An 18137-nucleotide genomic window follows, 5' to 3' on the forward strand; every position below is an offset into this window, starting at 1 on the left:
GTCTCTCTGCTTTCTCCCCTAAACTGTTATGGCAAATACTTGGTTACATACCAGATTGGATACTGGGGTACCCTTATCAGTCCCTTGTATTTGGTACTCAGGTACCCAATGCATAGGTACCCCAGAGGTCCCCCATAGGCTGAAGCATGTATTGTGCCACCTATGGGAGACCATTCATATCTCTACAGGCCTCCCATTGCAGCCTGTGTAAGCTGGTGCTAGCACCACTTATGAAAGATATAGGTTTCCCTATATCAAAGGTCACTGCACTTAAAACCTATAAGTCACCCCTACAGCAGGCCTTTTCAATCCTGAAGGCAGGGTGCTTGGTTCTAAGTTTGAGGGTGCCCCTGCATGAGAAGGACACCCCTACAGCCTACGGAGTCCATTCTTCCGGGTTGTAAGTGAGACAGCTATATAACATATAGAGGGGCGCTGCATCATTACGCGATGACCATCTCGAAACTGGCTGTAATGTACCTTGTCGTGTTTGGTATCAAACATGTTGGAATCATACCCCACACCGTAAATGGTGTGGGGGGTATGATTTCAAGCACTGTAAAGGCCCTTCGTTAGGCCCTAGTGCTCCCGGTACCAGTCTTCTAGACCCGGACAGCACAACATGGCTGCTGCCGAACTGAGACATGATCCTGCCCTCCTGCTGCTGAACCAGGCTCGAGCAGGGGAAGGCAAAACAATAGGCATTCTGTCACAGGGAGGTGTGACCACCTCCCAGACAGGGTTTACTGTATTGGGGCAGGGTGGGAGCGCTTGTCAGCGCCACATAGTCTGTAGGCAGGGCACATTTGGTGCCCTCCGTACATAATCCAGCTCAAACCAGTTCAGGGAGCTGTTGGCTCCCGCTTTGGCGCAAAACTGGAAAGGGACAGGGGAGTATCCTCCCCTTTGTCTAGCCCATTTAGGGAGGGACCCCTGTATCGTCCCAACCCTTTCCTTAGGGTACTTAAGGGCTTACCTGTGGGTGGGTCCCTAGATTCGTTGTAGAACATGATACAATTCAGACACCACTTCAACGTTGACCGTCTGAGCACTCTGGACTTCAATGGACTTCGCTCTGAGCATGAAGGCTGCAACCGAGAAGACTCCTGCTGCTCCTGATCTCTTCACCCTGCTTGTCTGCTGCACCGTTCATGCCTGTGCTCTATACAGCAACCCGTCCATGGCCTGTGGACATCCTAGACACCTGAAGGAATCTCCCTTGAAGTGAGTCACTTCTCTGCATCTGCAGGCACCGCAATTAAGCTGACCGGAAAGTTTGTCCTGGGCTCCCATGGACTCCGAAAGGCTCAGCAACACAGGTGGTGGTTCTCCACATCCCTCGAGGCCTGCCCTGCTCTTTCACTAAGTTTGAGGCCAGTATCCCTCGTTGGAGCGTCAGGAAACAGACCCCTGTGCAAAGCGTTGACTTGCAGTTGCAAAGGCTTGTTGGCTTCCTTCCACTAAGATCTTCGGGCTCCAAGTAGCCCCAACCTCAAGCATCTCCAGTGACCAGAATCCTGGACCACACCGCATTACTTGCACCGTGGGCCTGCTTCTTTGGTAGCGGCTTGAGGTCCTCTTGTGACTCCAATGCCTACGGCCTGTGGGTCCTGCCAAGGGTCACATTTGAATTATTTTGGGTTCCCCTGATTGCTCGGGCCTGCCCTGACTCCACTGCCACATGGTGAGTCTCCTGGACCCTGCTGGTCCCAACTATGCACCTTCTTCTACTGCTTTGTTGGTTGCCATTGCCAAGGCTTGTTGGCGCTCCTGCTGGACTCCGATCCCTCAACTCTCGACATCTGACGTGGGACAGCTCATGTACAGCTCCTGGTCTTCCACTGCATTGTCTGGTCCACACAGCTACAGTTTCAAGGTCACTGTCAGCTCTCCTGCAACGCCCGACATCGGTGGGCATTCGTCTTCCGTGCCTCCTGGTCACTCTTGAGTGACATAGACTCTGTCCCCTCTGCTTGCAGGGTCTTAACATCTTGAATCCACCTTTGGGCTCCACCGGACACTTTCACCTTCTCCAGCAGCGGCATCTTTCTGAAGTCTCCCATTGAGTTTGACGACGGTTTCCGACGCCACTTCACACCTATGCACCTGGCTTCCCTGGTGCAGGTATCCTTGTTCCTAAGGTATCCACGGGTGGGGTGGCTGTCCAACCTCTTGTCATCCACAGGGTTTCTTCAAGGTCCACTGGGAAGGGTCCACTTTCTTTAAGATTGCATAAGGAACTTTTTACATTGACTTGTACGGAGTACGGGGTCGTTTTCCTATACTGCACACGACCTCCTTGGGGATCCTAGATACTCACCTTGGGTGGCTCCTGGGGTCCCCGGTACTTCTACATCCTCTGACTATTGTCTTGACTCGAGTCGTGGTTCGCATACCACTATTTTAGTAGATGGTTTGGTCTCCCCCTGGGGACCACTGTGTATTCTGTTCTACTTACCTGTTTCTATTGAAAAGTATTGTGTGCATTGTGTATATCTCCGGCTAGGAGATATCTGTATGTGTTAGTGAGTGTCTTATAATGAATACACATTTTTCTAAATACACTGTGTGGGACTTTTTCACTTAATCTACAACTATAAGATTGTGTTGTGGTAAAACAAGCTGCTTTACACTCCTTCTGGACTAAGCCTGAAGGCTGCTCTCCACAGATACCACTTAGAGAGCTTTTTAAGGTTGTCTAGGACTTCTAAAATCACCATGAGGGTTGCCTTGATCAGTGCAAGGTGTCGACTTACATAAGTGTACATCACATACTGAGCCAGCCTCTCACAGGAGGTTTGCCATTGGTTTGGAATGAGGTGCGTTTGTTGTGCCAGTACTGGGTTAACTGTTTTGCTGCTGAAAGAACTGTCATTGGTGCTGTCGAACTTATACGGCCCTCGACAGGCCTTCTCCTCGGTTAGTTTCCAACTGCAAATATTGCTACAAATAATCTGCATTTTATTCCAGTTTTTCCGACCCTGGAGAAGCAGATGACGATGAATCAAATAAAGATGCCGCAAGATAGAAGTCCTAGCGCCTACTGACCTGACCAGGAGGTAAGGAAAGCCAGTATCTCTTATTTCAATCCCACTTTGCAGGCGCTGATAACTTCTGAGTTGGGCTCTGGTGGACTCTGGTGTGTCCTAATGAGTTTTGATTGCTCTTTGCCGGGCTCTGGTGGTTTGTGAGGAGCTCAGATGAGTTGTATTTGGTTGCACTTACTTAGTGCCAATATCGGCCACACTCACCAGCCCTCCCGCAGCAACATACAGGTAGCATAAATAAGCAGACAAGACAACTTTTTGGTGGAGAAAATTGCTGCAGGTTTATTAGCATACCAAATATGCCAACATGGTGGGTTATCTTACAGGCGATCCAAAGGCAAGCCGCCCCTCGCGGCTTACCACCTGATGGGCCAACTTGCATCGTGGTCTTAGCCAATCGGTGCTTAGCGGTTGTGGTGAGGGGATAGCCCCTCCCACTTCCGGTGAAACATTGGTCCACCATATAACTCACGCCCCCCCCCCCACGAGGGGCGGAGCGTTCAAGCGACCCCCGGTTGTACAGGTTTCCAACCGCCCGTAGGACAGATGGGGCGCCGTCGCACCCCAGGGTCCACCGCACAGACTTCCTGGGGATATTCGGCCTCAGCACCCTTTGTGCTCCTGAAGAGGGTACCCCTGAGTACCTTTCCGCCTCTGGATCGCCATGTAACTCCGCCTGCAACACAAATAAAAAGATTAGAACCTCCTTTCTCCCCTCACCCCGATCGCTGGGAAGCGGAAGGGAGGGAGTCGGCGTCAGGGCGAGGGGACAAAGAGGCCACCAGGGGGGCGGGGGAGGACTATATACCTCTCCCTGCCCCCCATCGGCCGGAAGTGACATGCGGGACCCCGGCAGGGGTCTCTGGACAAAAGACTAGGCTGCCCAGTGTGCCATCTTGTGGCACTAAAGGGGCCGTCCTCTTATGAGGGTCCCCTGCGGGGACTGTGTCGGTCAGCCCGCAGTACTCCGAGGCAGCTGTGATAGTCGCCAGGGGTTCGTGTAGGCTCCGGCGGTGAGCTAAGCACCATAGGGCTCCAATTGGCCCTGACTGAAAGTTTGTGATGTGCCCTGGCAGTCTTAGGGGTGTTGTCAATTTCAAGGTGCTTTTCGGCTTCCTCTAGGATCACAAGCACATATTTTGTAATGAATAAACTATTCCCAGAAATGCATACTTTTCACAGAGAAGCACCACGGAGGGTGCGCCTCAGAAACGAACGCAGTGCAGGGTGTGAAGTTTCTGACAGGCCCTTGCAGGCTCTTCCCTCTATTCTCGAGGGGGGAAGGGGGGGGGGGGGGGGTTGGCGACGGAAGTGGTGTGTCATTATTAACGAAGCCAATGCTCGCAGCCTCGCTTTTTTTCCGGTGGTAGTAACGAATTCCGTGTTTCCCTAGAGCGTGTCCCGGAAGAAAGAGAAGGCTGTTTGCAGGCACATTGAAGCTGGAAGTCCCTCGCTGCAGCCATTGGCCAGACCGTGCACAACATGGCAGAGGTAAGAGAGCCCTACGCTCCTGTAAGTGGCCTCTGTGTGCTTGCTCTCACGGCTACCAACTTCAGGGCGCTCAGAGACTTCGCGAGGAAGTTGGTGGTCTTGGGTCACAGTGGCTCGTTCCAAGTTACCACACATCAAAAGAGTATTTTCTTAACCGCGTCTCTTCTTTTACGATGAGGATAATAATTGTATTGTAATTGCATTTATATAGCGCTTACTACCCCTGACGAGGCGTCGAAGCCCTTTGTCAGCGAGTAGCACGCTACTTCGAAACCCATGAAGGATTCGTGGTGAATTAGTGGCAATAATCACGGCTTTAATTGAATTGAAAAAAACAGGGGGGGGGGCGGTCTCAAAGGGGCGTGGACGATGTAATTAGGGACGTGACTTAAAATCATGTAAACTGAAAATCTGTGCTTAGCATAGTGTGCCACCTGACTGGTATTTTGCTGCTCCTGTAATTACATTCAGATATATAACACAGCAAGTGACATTACACTTACAACAAGCCAGGACTATTGACTTTTTGCCAATGGTTGTTAGCTGCATAACATAAATAAGCAACAACCATGGCTTCGGTACAGTATAACATATTGAAAATGCTTCAGCTTTGAAACGATGAGAATATGAAAGGATTATAATGCAGGTTTTGAAGTCACATTAAAGGCAGGGAAGGGTAACACTGCTTGAGATTTAAGATTTGGTTTGCACCCTGATGGTGAGTGCATAAATGGAAAGCCCGATAGGGACCCGTCTCAGCCTCTTCTTTTTAGAACTGCCAGGACCCGGCCCACTTAAAGCCCTGACAATAAGTCATAACAACTTGTTTTTATGTAGCGCTTCTGTAATTTATAAGCACTGTAAACAACGGGGGTTACTATTTCTAAATCATTTTACTTACCTCAGAAGGATGAAAGGCTGACCAACAGTGAGCATGCTTTTTTGAGCTGTATGCATTGCAAATGCAATAGCTCTGGGGGATTTAGGTTTTAGAGTTGGGGCTTTCGAAAGGTCTCCACGTAAAGAGTGCAGGCACTTAATGGCTCACAGTGCTGTCCAAGCTTCTGACAGCGCACAGTACACGTCAAATCTGCTACGATTGGGAAAATCCGCGTTAGCTTCCACGCTCATCCACTCATTGACCTCTCTGCTGGCACTGTCAACATCGGCTGTCTTTCCTGTACATCTCAATAGAAGCCAGAACTCTTCCACTTCTCTCTGGTTCCAACCCCTAGTTAGTGTTTTAGATTATGAACCACTGGTAATAAAAAAGATAAAGCTACCAGGAAGTGTGTCACGAGCTACAGAACACTTTTATACAGACTAAACCTGCATTATTGTTTTTACAAATAATGGAATCCCCTGTAATCATGTTTGCTGTTGCCAGTTTTCTCGTTGCGTCTATTAGTAGTAGGAGGAATAGACAGGCAGCCCATCAGGAGTGAATAAACTAGTCATCATAAGTTTATTGACAGTGATTAACTGTTTTTAATAATGGAAATGCCTTTTTATGTTTTTTAACTGTTTTTATATTGTATAGTATACTTTTATGATTTTAAATAATCGAATAAAGTGGTTTGACCTGGACCTGACCTGACCTGGTGTCACGAGCTACAGTAGTGTTCTGTTAACATTGCACAATATTTCGCAGCACATGTGCAATAATGTCAGAGTGGCAAGGAAATGATTTCTGGTGTGAGGAGCTAGAGAGGAAGAACAATAGAAAGCATTCAGTATAAACTTTGTATAAGTACACTTACAACATATCCTGCCAGGGAGCCATAGGATATGTATGCGAGGGCGGGAAAGTACAATGGGGAGCAAACAATCTCTACGCAACTCTTGGTGCCATGATTACTACCAGATAATCTCCTCACAGTCCTAAAGTGTACCCAGCAGGAAGGCACTTGACCACAGCTAAATGAAAGAAACACTCAGGAGGAAACACCTTGCAGTCCACAGGGACTTTTACTGAACAAGTAGAAGGAATCAACATGACACTGAGATTAACCCTATAGCTTCTGGGCCTTATCCCACCCCCCTTTAGTGCTGAGCCCTTATTTGGCTACTTGGGGTAGTTCGAGCTCAGGGCTCCATAACTTTTTTTCCCTCAGGTATCCATGCCAAATTTGTGTCCTTTTTTACAACACCCTGTGGAATCTAAAGGCACCCAGGGTTTGTGGATTTCCCTGGAGGGGACTGAGAAAATAACCAAAATATAGCTTACATTTTAGTTTAAAAAAATAGGGAAAAGTGTTCAAGTAAAAGTGTCTGTTTTTTCTCCCCGAAATATGACATCAACGAACAGTTTGCTGTACTAAAGTCACCATCTTCCCAGCTTTTAGGAACATACAGAGCTGAATAAAAAAGTATTTTCTGCCACAGTTATGGGCATTTTTCAAAGAGTCATCTCATTTTTCCTATTTTTTGTGTGCTCAACCTACTTCCAGTTTGTGGTGGAAATCATTGTGAAAGCCATGGGTGAGCCAGGAAAGCTATAGATTTTTGGTAAGTAGACAAACGTCCAAATTCAGCAAGGGGTCCTATGTGTAGATCCATCAAGACTTTCCCCAGGAATATAACTGTTAAATAAATATTGAAAATGAGTAGGAAAAAATGGCCATTTGTGGCTGCATTTTCCTCTGTAACCTTTTGTCACAATGACTGATTTACTAAAGCAATATACCGTTATGTCCGCTAGACCTTTCTGGTTGCAGGGATGTATGGAATTTATAGCTTCTCCAAGAACCCAAGGTACCCAGAGCCAACAACTGAGCTGCACCATACAATGGTTTTACAATGAATACTGATATAGACCATTTCATATAGTGAAACAGGCAGAGTGAAATATGGGTTTCAAATAAACCTATGTATTTCTGAAATGGGCACAAGATGTGGAGTTTATGAGCAGTGGTTATTTGTACATCTCTGAATTTGTGGGTACACGTACTAGCGTATGAATTAAAGGGGATTTTTGTAAAGGTCTTCTCTATTATACACTGGCTGAAATCTGAAAGGGATAAATGCAACAAAATCCAATTGCTAATAACAAATGTTTATTATTCTATGCTTCCACAGGTCTTCCAATAAAAATGGCACCTCACTTGTATGAGTAGGCTTGGTGCCTGCCACAGGAAATGGGCCAAAACACAACATGAATGCATCACATATTTCCACTGAAAAGCTGAACCATTTTAGGTCTCGCTGAGCCAGCGCATGCGTTGCTCCGAGACGCATAGTATCGGGGTTTTCAAAGTGCTGCCTGGTGGCGTAGCGCTTGCGTTCATGCAAGCGTGCGCGCGCAGCCGCCATCTTTTTTTTCTTTTCACTTTTGCACGGCCGTGTCACTTTCCCGGCCGCGCGTCTATCGGCTTAATTTTCCTTTCGCACGGCCGTGTCACTTTCAAGGCCGCGCGGCTATTGCTTGTTTTTGATGGCGAGCGGCAGACCCACCTGGGCAAACTCCTTTATTTTCCGCCCTCTGCCCTCCAGATGCAGACGTCACCCTCCTTACGTACAGAGTGTAATATGATTGTAATATGTGAGCCCACACCTGCTGGCCAGGTTGCAATTACCAGCGCAGGGCCACGCAGCCACACCACAGGCCCTGTAGCAAAGGTTGTTCTTACTGCAAATGTACTGTAGTAGGTTTCATGGCATACTTTATGAACAGGTGCCTTTGTTGAAGACAATGATGGCTCGGTTTTTGCAGACAGCTTCAGATAGTTAATCTACAACAACATGCAAGTTTTCATAATATGAACTCCATTACCGTATTCTGTCATGATAAAGATATGTTCACATTTTTTTGTGCTCTTCCAAAGCGGTTAGGTAAAAAACAGCTAACCTTTATTTTATCATGTTTACCACGCAGTACATATACTTAACATATATTTACTGTACTATATGTGCATTACCAGTTTACAAAAGGCAGGTACTAGTATAAACACCCATGCCTTTAGTGTACAAATGATTATTAGGTTTGAAGTGTCCCTTAGTTCGGAAAGAGCATTTCATCTGTGAATACCAATCATGACTTGGGGTTCTGTTCATAAAGCACACCGAGCACCCATAGTTCTCAGATGAGGATGTAGAGGACTCAATGAGGAATCACAGTTCCAAGTATCTTCTAGCACCATCAGAGTTCAGAACTCCCAACATCTAATCATAAAATTGCACGGATTGCCGCTAGACAGCTCACTGACATGCTTGGACAGAAGGAAACTTGTCAGCTGAACATACCTACGCTAACATATTATGAATCAGACTATAAAACTTAATTAGATTATACTAAATATAACAAAGGCATCATCATCAAGAAGAAAATTCTCAGTATCACTATCATGTTCCCTTTATGTTCACAGTGTACAGTGCTATAATCCAGTTTTTTCAAACCACACAGGTTCGCAAGAGTACTCCAGGAATTCTAGGGCAATCCAAAATTATCCAGCAGGTGATAAAATCTCCATGGGCAAATGTGACAAATGTGCTTTTACACAAGTAACTTTTCTTTTTCTCTACAAGTAATTATTTTTCCCCATAAAGTAACTTCTTCCACTGAATCGCTCATTAAACATTTGAGCTCAATTTCCATCCTGGAAATGCAATTACTTTTGTTTTAGGCAAAAGCAAATCTCTCTTTCCAGAGTGGGAAACAACTTGCAAGGAGTCTGCTAAAACCTACATACTTCTAGGTCTGTGCCATACTTATAGGTTTGCGGATGGTCACATACTTTTGTGGGGTACACCATCAAGAAATGCCAGAATCGCAACCTAGTCCTAAAACATGCATGCAGCATTTATCCGTAAGTGCACTTTAGGAACACAAATTACACCAATTCTGAGCCTGTGGCTTAAGTCTTTGGTGATTAGGCTTTATGCAGTGGCTCAAGTAGTTCCCAGACATATAGGACTAGGACTACACAACTGTTTACAAGAAAGCCTTCTTAAGTTATCCGGTAGTCAATTAGCACCTGCCCCCCCCAATCCACTCTTATAGCTTTGGGGGCCTGGAATAATCTGAATTGTCGCACTTGTTGGAGTGTGATAGTTAGTACTGTCATCTGCATCACTGGCAGACACAATGGGCGGAGCAAGCTGCTGTGGCCTCCTGACGAGCGCCCTGGCACTTTTTTTCCCCCACCAATTAAACACTGACATGGCTCCATCTGTTATTGTGGTCAAGTCTTCTTTTACCACTGTAGCTTGGTTACACTTGTTTACTGTTTTTTAGGTCTCGCCTTTGCGACCTTATAAGTGTTAAGCCATGCAACTGTTGTTGCAACATGGATATTTTGCTGCATAAATAAATACTTATAAGGTCCCAAAAGCGAGACCTATTGGCTATGCCAATGCTTGTTTTCCAAAGTGGTTAGTTCTAGATTTTGGACCGTAGCTCAGCCAGCATCTAAGGAAACCTAGCAAACCTGTGCTTCTTTGAAAAATCCACACAAGTCACCCCTCCCAGGATTACCCCTAGGTGCCTAGTTCTCAAAAATGTACAGCTTTGATACGTTTCCCTAGGTCCAGTCTGATCTAAAATCCAAAATCTACAGCTATCCTCTTTGCAAAAATAGGTGCCGTTTTGAGTGGAAAAATGTAATACGTCCATGTTGGGTTTTGGGCCGTTTCCTAATGTGGGCACTAGACCTACCCACACAAGTGAGGTACCATTTTTATTGGAAGACTTGGGCGAATGCTGGGTCAAAGGACGTTTGTGGCTCACCCCAGAGTTCAGAACTTTTCATCACAAAAATGTGAGGAATATGTGTTTTTTAGTCAAAGTTTGAGGTTTGCATGCTGAGACTACTCCACCTGCCAAATTTAGAAATGACCGCCAAGCTGGTGGTCAGTTCGAAAACATTGACAGGAGCCACCAAAATTGAAGATCCTGTCAATGCCTTTTTATGTTTGGTGCAGCACTCCATGAACATGATAGAACCGTCCATCAATGTAAAAAAAATGTTTATAAACAAAATTTGAGTCAGATTTTCTTTTTGAGAAAAAATAAGTCCCTCTCACCATTAGAATTTTCTCGCATAGCAAGGGGGAGCCTTAGACAGTTATCACTGATCCTTATCACCATTGTTTCCAGGTGGTGGGAGCAGGGAAAAAAGCCATATGTGTCTGCACATCTAAATTAGGTGGACTGACACAGAGGTCAGCCAGCCTCAGATGGCCTTTACTCAATTAGGACACAGAGGGATTCAACCATGCCACAGATGGTAAATTAGTACTAGATGTGGCAGATGCATTTTGCATAACCTGAAGGTGACAAATAACATATTTTTGTAAGCCAAACAAAACCAAATTCCTACAATACAAACAGGATGAAATAGCTACATGGCATGCCAAACTTTGCCCGTCATCTCAGAGGCAAGGAAGAATTTTCCTTGAGTTCTTCAAAATGGAATAACGTGCCAGAAAGTTTGTCACCATGCGGGCAGAAGGTAAGATCAGCGTTGAAATCAACACCTTACTTTTTGGGTATAGTGGCAGGAGCTGAGAATGGGTCAAGAGGCAATGACTATCAAACGGAGGTCTAGGTCTAAGAAGGATTCCCTAGAATTAACACCTCCGTTTTATCTGCATTCATTTTTAAAAGGGTAGTGGCTATCAAACAGGCAACTGAAACAATAAATTCCCAAAGTCTGTTGGCAAACACAGAGTTACCACCACTTTGTTGTAACATGAATTAAATATAAATAGCACAGTTAAAAAAGTAAAGTCAAAATAATGAATTAAGGGGAGTAAGTAAATGTTAAAAACTTCACAAAGTGCACAACAATGCTTAATAAATCAATGCCCAGTATTTTTACTTAAAAAAAAAACGTATTTGTAGGAAAGTGGAATATTATGTGGTATGGGTGAATATCCTTCTCATGCAATAATATCACAATTCCCTCAAAGATAAGGGTTCATAAGCAATTGACAAGGTTTGAGGGAAATTCAAAATTAAGTTATAAAAATAGAGTATATATTTATGTAAATTTGTACACCAAAATAAACTAAATACCACACATATAACTGGAGTTATGGATTTTCAAAGCATTAGAAAATAAATGCATTGAATAGTTCAGACCTTTAAAATTGTAGTCAATGGGAAAATCTGCAAATGACAATCAGTCAATTAGGGGTTGAGGTACATTGTACCCTCTCAGGGTGGAGGTCTTTTGGGTCCCAGGACCAGGGCCCAACAGGCAGTTCAACTTTACCTGACCCGTGGAGTCTGGGTGCAGTCGTTGTCCTGGCTGCCAGTGGTCGTCAAATGGGAGTCTTTCCCAAGCTGCTTTCACCCTAGAGACTACGACAGCAGAAAGGGGATGCAAATACACAAGAGCAGGGTTATTGCTGACGTTAATCACAAGTGTTGTGAAGTGCCCTTTTAATGCAGCGTCGATTAAAGGGGTGGTTACCGGATTAATGACCAACAAGCCTTGGTAGCATTAAAAGTGACTAAAGGGAACTTGAACGTCTGGAGGTCCATGGGAGTGCGGTAGTAGCTTGAAACTTCAATGTAGGCCAGACAACACTTCCCACAATGCACCACACCATTTACTTTTGGGCGATCCATCGGTGGGTTGGATGGCCAGTGCTTCTTTGGTTCCTAAGCATTGTTTTAGCTGCAGTTTGCAGGGGACTGGTCACATCAATCCAGGGGAATCTGAAGGTGCTTTTGGATTCCACAAGGGTCCCTCACTTCGTGAGTGTCGAGTTTTAGCCAAGGATGAGGGTCCTTTAAACACTAGAATCAGTGGATTTAGGGGTGTGGAAGTTAGTAACCAATGGGCTGCTAGTCCCTGTAGCTAGTCCATCCCTGAGGTGACCAAATCCGTTTGGTGTAAGTTACCGTTTCTACCTAGAGCCCACTGTTTCTGCCCTCCTAAAGATGGCAGAACTAAACGTAAGGTGTACAGATCAGGCTGTTTACCCTGGAGGTGTGGCCAGCCTTCCTGGAGGTGTATACCTCCTGCATTTCTAATTTCCCACAATGCCAGGGCCCACGCTTGCCTGGGTCAAGGGGAGGGATGTGTCCTCCTCAGGGGGACAGCCCAGATGCATATCAGAGGCGGTGCAGCCCTTGAAGCTCACCGCTCTGATCTGGCACTTCACTAGCCCACTTGGGGAGGAGGAAGGTGTGACCTTCTTCCTGCCCAAGCCTTTGTTCTGACTCATGGGAGTGCTCACACTGCCTCAAAGGAGGTCAGAAGCCTGTCTTGGTCGCAGCTGGGGCAGAAAAGCTGGGCTTGCCAGCTAAAGCACATGTCAGCTAGGGTAACCAGGTAAGCAACCACTAGATAGCCACCTGGGTGCATGCCATCCTTCCTTTGGCACCAGATTTGTGTCAGGGGAGAGAAGGCATGTTGTTTAACCCCAAACTCAATATATTTAGGTGGTACCATAAGGGAGCTACCAACCCAAGTATGCCTAGGTGCGAGTCCCATGTTAACCTATGGACCACCTATTACTTATCGTGTACTTTAATGGTAAAGCCATTATAGAGACATATAAGCTTGCACTTACATGTCTAAGCTCTTACTATACTGCATCCTGCCTCCTGGGCACAAGAGACCTTCTCTAGGGGTGACTGACATATACTTAAAAGCAGTGCTGGGACCCTGTCACACATGGCCTGCTGTCATCTGTTTACCTGGGTCACTCAGAGTGGCGCAACCAGTGCTTCAGGCCCTGAATACCCCTTTATCACTCATGCCCTGGGTACCACAGTACCACTTACCAGGTAATTACAAGGGGGTTATGGCCTTTGTCAATCGGGGATGCCATTTACGCATGTTAGGGAGAGAGTACTGGGGCTGGAGCCTGGTTAGCAGGCTTCAACGCACTGTCAGAATAAAAAAACAACATCTAGTAGTCCAAATGGGGGCAAACAGTGGTGGGACATCTGCATAAAACCCTGTTTTCCTACAGTACTTTAATTTAGCCACAACTGCATTCTAAACCTACAATTACAAATGTACTTAAAATGTGACCAGCCTAGCATAACTTCAATTAGAGAGCTGGTCTCCTAGTGTTAAACAACTATATAATCCCTGCCTAAGGATAGGCTAATGCTAGACGTAATGTCAGGTAAAGCCACCTCCCTGACATACAGAATGATAATGAACAATATACCAGACCCACTGGGAGCCATGCGAGATGTGGGAGGATGAACTGGGTATGCTGGAGGATGACAATTGGGCAGTGGCAGTGCAGAGTCCCAGGGAGGTGGCCGCAAGTGGGCATTTTCACCTTATACAACTTCGCATTTTGCATAGATCACACACCTCTAGGGCCCTCCTACACCAAATGGCCCTCAGCGACACTGATTGTTGCGCTAGGGGCTGCCAGGAGGTGGGCTCCTTGTTCAACACACTATGGACCTGACTCAGAATTCAACAATACCGGAGAGAGGTACACAGGTTATGTCAAAACTGGTAGGCCAGAACATCCCACCAGAGGCTAGGTAGCACATACTGTGTGTGACAGGGGAAAACCATGAATGAAATATTTAAGGATCTGGCTGATGGTAGCAGATATAGTTGTGAAAAGAAATATTGCAAGGTCATAAGGACTGACCCCCAGGGGTTTACGGAAGGAAGGTATATCTCGACGTGCTGTGCAGCTGAAAAAGTGGTGTATCAAAGTCGGAGAATATCACGGAAGTGGGATAAGATCTGGGTCCAATGTGTGGGGTACAGAGGTTATTGAAGACAATACGGCTGGGGAAGGCAAAATGGGTGAGGCTGTGCCAGGGGAATTCACAATGCATTGCAATGACATTGATGCTGAACTTATTTATGCTGTTTTGAAACTGGAATAACCGTAGAGGCTATGCATGAAGACATCTGAACTTCTATGATGAATATTGGAAAAACTCAGTGCAAGCAAAGTGTGTTGCTAAGCTTTGTTTAATAAAAATAATAACAAATTATATGTTCAAGGCATATGAGCTGTACATCGTATACTTGTGCATAGATCGCCATCTGGTGTTGGGCTCGGATGTTTGCACTTTGTTTTTGTCTTGGAAGAAGTCTTGGTCGTCACGAGGTGACTCCTACTTAGGACGATAGTGCGCATGGGCATCGACTCCATCTCAAGATTGTTTTTTTCCGCCATCAGGTTCGGGTGTGATTTGCTGCACTGCGGGTCGATTTCGGTTTCGAATCTCCCTTCAATGCGCAATCCCTCTCCACTCAACGGTATTGTCTCGATTGTGTTTCCCTTTCGACGCGCACCTTTAAAACAAACTCCACGATCTTCGACGCGGGCCGTTGGGCCTATCCACCATGACCACGCCAGCAGACATTTCAAAAAATGCCCCGGGTGTGGTGCTAAGTTCCCACACACGGACTTGCAGGAGGTTTGTAATCTCTGCCTTTCCCCAGAGTATGAAGATAAGAACTGCGAGGCCTGGGCATCGTTCAGGTCAAAGAAAACCATCCGTGACCGTCGGGCTCGACATCACGAAAAGTCTACCGGAAGCAGCTCGATTCCGTACATCTTCGGAGCAGATCCTAATGTCCATCCGGAACAACAAGGTGATGAAGAAGACATCTCCACATCAGAGGCCGACGTCGAAGAAGAGACACTCACCCCGGCGCAGCGATCCGTGAGTACCAAAACCCCTCTCCCAAAAACCAGACCTAAGGCTCCAGTAACACCTTCACCGCCGAGCTCAAGTCGACACCTGCAACATGTCTCAGACGCCCCGCCCTCAGGCCCAGCTATGAAACCTAAAGACAAGCATTCTGGCTCGGGCTTGAGCGTGCCCCATTCGGGTGCCGAAAAGTCACCTTCGGCACCAAAACACAAGACCAAAGAGGTGCCATGCCTTTTTTCGTCGGCACCGAAGACAGCCTCCACGCCAAAGCCTTCGGTGTCGAAACACACCAAGGACAAACATTCAAAACAGAAAAACTCTTCGGAGCCGAAAATGCCTTCGGAGCCGAAAAAACCTTTGGAACTCAAAAATGTCTCAGAGCCACAAACCCCTATACCTAAACCTAAGGAGTCCAAGACCCCGCAGAAAGCCTCAGACACTCGGTCTAAAGAACATTCTGACCCTAAATCTTCGGCAATGAAAAAGGACATCCTACTCACACAGTCCGTACCAGATTTTTCGGATCCAAAACAAAAAACTCTTTATATTGACCCAGAAACTGGTAACGTTGTCACCAACCCTCCTAAAAAGAGAAAACTGGACGCTTCAGAGGAATATCAAATACCGAAGAACAAAAGAAAATGGGCACTAACACTTTTCCACCTCCTTCTTCTCCTCCACCTGTTCCAAATCTTTTAATTTCTCCAGAAAACTCCCCACAGCATACTTTTTCACCTCAACCACAAGATGATGAGGATGATGATACTGATGGGGGTGGGAATGCAAATCCAGATGGGGATGATGATGCATATACAATCCCACACAATGTAGACCCTTGGGATGACTACAACACAGATCCCGACCCACATAATGTCCCGGACCTTTATCCATCTAGGCCATCACTACCAGATGACACAGATGACAATATTGGCTTTGCGCAACTAATTAATAGGGCTGCTCAGGCAGTGGCGTAGCTAGAGCTTGTGGCGCCCGGGGCTATCCCTCAGATTGCCGCCCCGGTGGGGGAGGGGGGGTGGGGGGGGGGAGAAAGGACAGCACGCACTTGAAAGAGGTCCGAGAGACACGTAGCATCGCCGCTAATAGTTACCTCGATCATGCAAGTTACATGCACATACATGACACGGTCCAGGGCTACACAGCTGAATACACCAGTGACCGGCAGTACAAAGGAGGACACACAGACTGCATGATCTATCTGGGGACTCAGAAAAACCACATGCGACATCTATCAGAAAGCTGCGTGAACGATTACCTGGTAATCACCTCAGCACAATGTAAACATGCACATACATGACACTGTTCGGGGATCCGTCATTTACAGCTGACAATAAATGACCAAACATCATGGTCCCCCCCATTAAAGCAGTGGGGACGTGCACAAACGTGATGTGCTCTGAGGACCCAGAGCCAACTTAACAGTGTCGAAGCCTGTAATTCTTTATCTTTCAAAAACAGCAAATTAATTATTCACAGGGAATGACTCACTGTGTGCCCTTAGAACTAAACTCAGCACAAAGGGGTCAGTCAGCTCCACAACCTTGCCAACACAGACCAGATACAAAGCCCGCTCTGGTGGCCCAATGGCAACAACCAGGGATCACGCCCTGTCATTACTTCTAAGAAGCAGCAACCAACTCCCTGGGACCCAAAGCCAGCTTGTAATAGTGCATCTCTCCTTAAGAGCAACCTCAGCACACACATGGTGCACAGCCTACCCAGGGGGCCCAAAGCTAAAATATAGGGAGTGGAGACACATTGTCATCACAATCCTTAAAGCTGTAGGGGCCATGGGAATATGTTCAACCCTATCCAGGGACTCCGTGAATAATCAGAAGAAACAAGAAACATTGCATTTTTCTGCAATTTTGTTTTCACATTACTTTCATGGTAACCAACAGTGTTAAAAGTCTGCAAAAACAGTAAAATCATAATAACGTGTCTAGTATGGAACGCCAAGGCTGTGTAACACACGTCCCTGTAACACACGTCTTCAGCTGCCTCCCAGACCCGAATGTAGGCATGGCAGAATCAAGGTCTGGAGAAAAATAACCACTTAAAAGAAGTCCGGATATGAAGTAAGTTATGTGTGCTTTTACGCATGTGTGTTTCAAAATGTCCACGGCTCAATCATTGGACAGTGGTAGCTTGCTACTACTGGTATCGCTCTACTCACAGACATCCAGGAATAAAGCCCTTCATCAGATCCCTTACGCATTTCAAAAGGTTCATAACCTTAGTGGACACAGACCTGGATGCGCCTAGACAACTGCTGACTAACTGGAGCAATCACACTGGCAACCTGCGATCACAACTGGAGCTCTCGTAACCTAGGCCCTGGTGCCCTGGGATCAGAGAATACCAGGTTCTTCTCTTGTATCTCAATCTTTTGTGTTCCTTTCCTCTCACAAGCCAAAATGCTTAAGGTAAATAGCTCACACAACATTCAACTCTCTCTAGAACTCTAGGCTCTACAGATGAATGCATTATTTAGGAAGAGAGAGTAGAAAGGCTTGCCTGTGCTCGCAGGTAAATGTATCAATGAGAGAATGGAAGCAGAGAGGTCAGTTTATCCCTGCTGTTTCCTGAGGAGAATTACAAGAAGACATCAACATAAGGGCAGGGTACAGACTGACATTTACCCAGAGACGGGTGCAATAGCCCACATGTCTAACTGGCGCTAACAGCACAGCCACCACTAGCTCAGATGAAGACTTATTCCACACTCAGCGCTTATAGTACAAGTATCACTCATATGTCACAGATAGCAAAAGTACTACTTACGTGCCACAGTGACCACAGCTATCATCACATGTCAAAGGCAGCTGATTAGTACCATTCATCTGATCAATCCCTTGCTCTTCTGGTTAATTTCTTACTCAGTACAAACAGCAAATCTATCCTTTAAGTTTTTTGTCAGCAGAGCTACTCTCACCAGACAACAGAGCATTCCCAAACAAGTTACAGGGAGCAAAGCTATG

The 18137-nt window shown here is 46.2% G+C and overlaps 1 protein-coding gene across 1 annotated transcript in view; it reads left to right on the plus strand.

The window, feature by feature from the left end:
• LOC146798566 (transmembrane protein 272-like) overlaps positions 1-18137 on the plus strand; it is a 256427-nt gene that overhangs the window by 112201 nt on the left and 126089 nt on the right. The window contains exons 2-3 of the mRNA XM_085627986.1: positions 2971-3059; positions 4441-4538. Coding sequence (XP_085484112.1) covers positions 4530-4538 — 9 coding nt within the window. The 5' untranslated portion in view covers positions 2971-3059; positions 4441-4529. The remainder of the gene's footprint in view (positions 1-2970; positions 3060-4440; positions 4539-18137) is intronic.

Source organism: Triturus cristatus, chromosome 9, assembly GCF_964204655.1.
Source record: "Triturus cristatus chromosome 9, aTriCri1.1, whole genome shotgun sequence".
In the NCBI taxonomy this organism is placed as follows: Eukaryota; Metazoa; Chordata; class Amphibia; order Caudata; family Salamandridae; genus Triturus; species Triturus cristatus.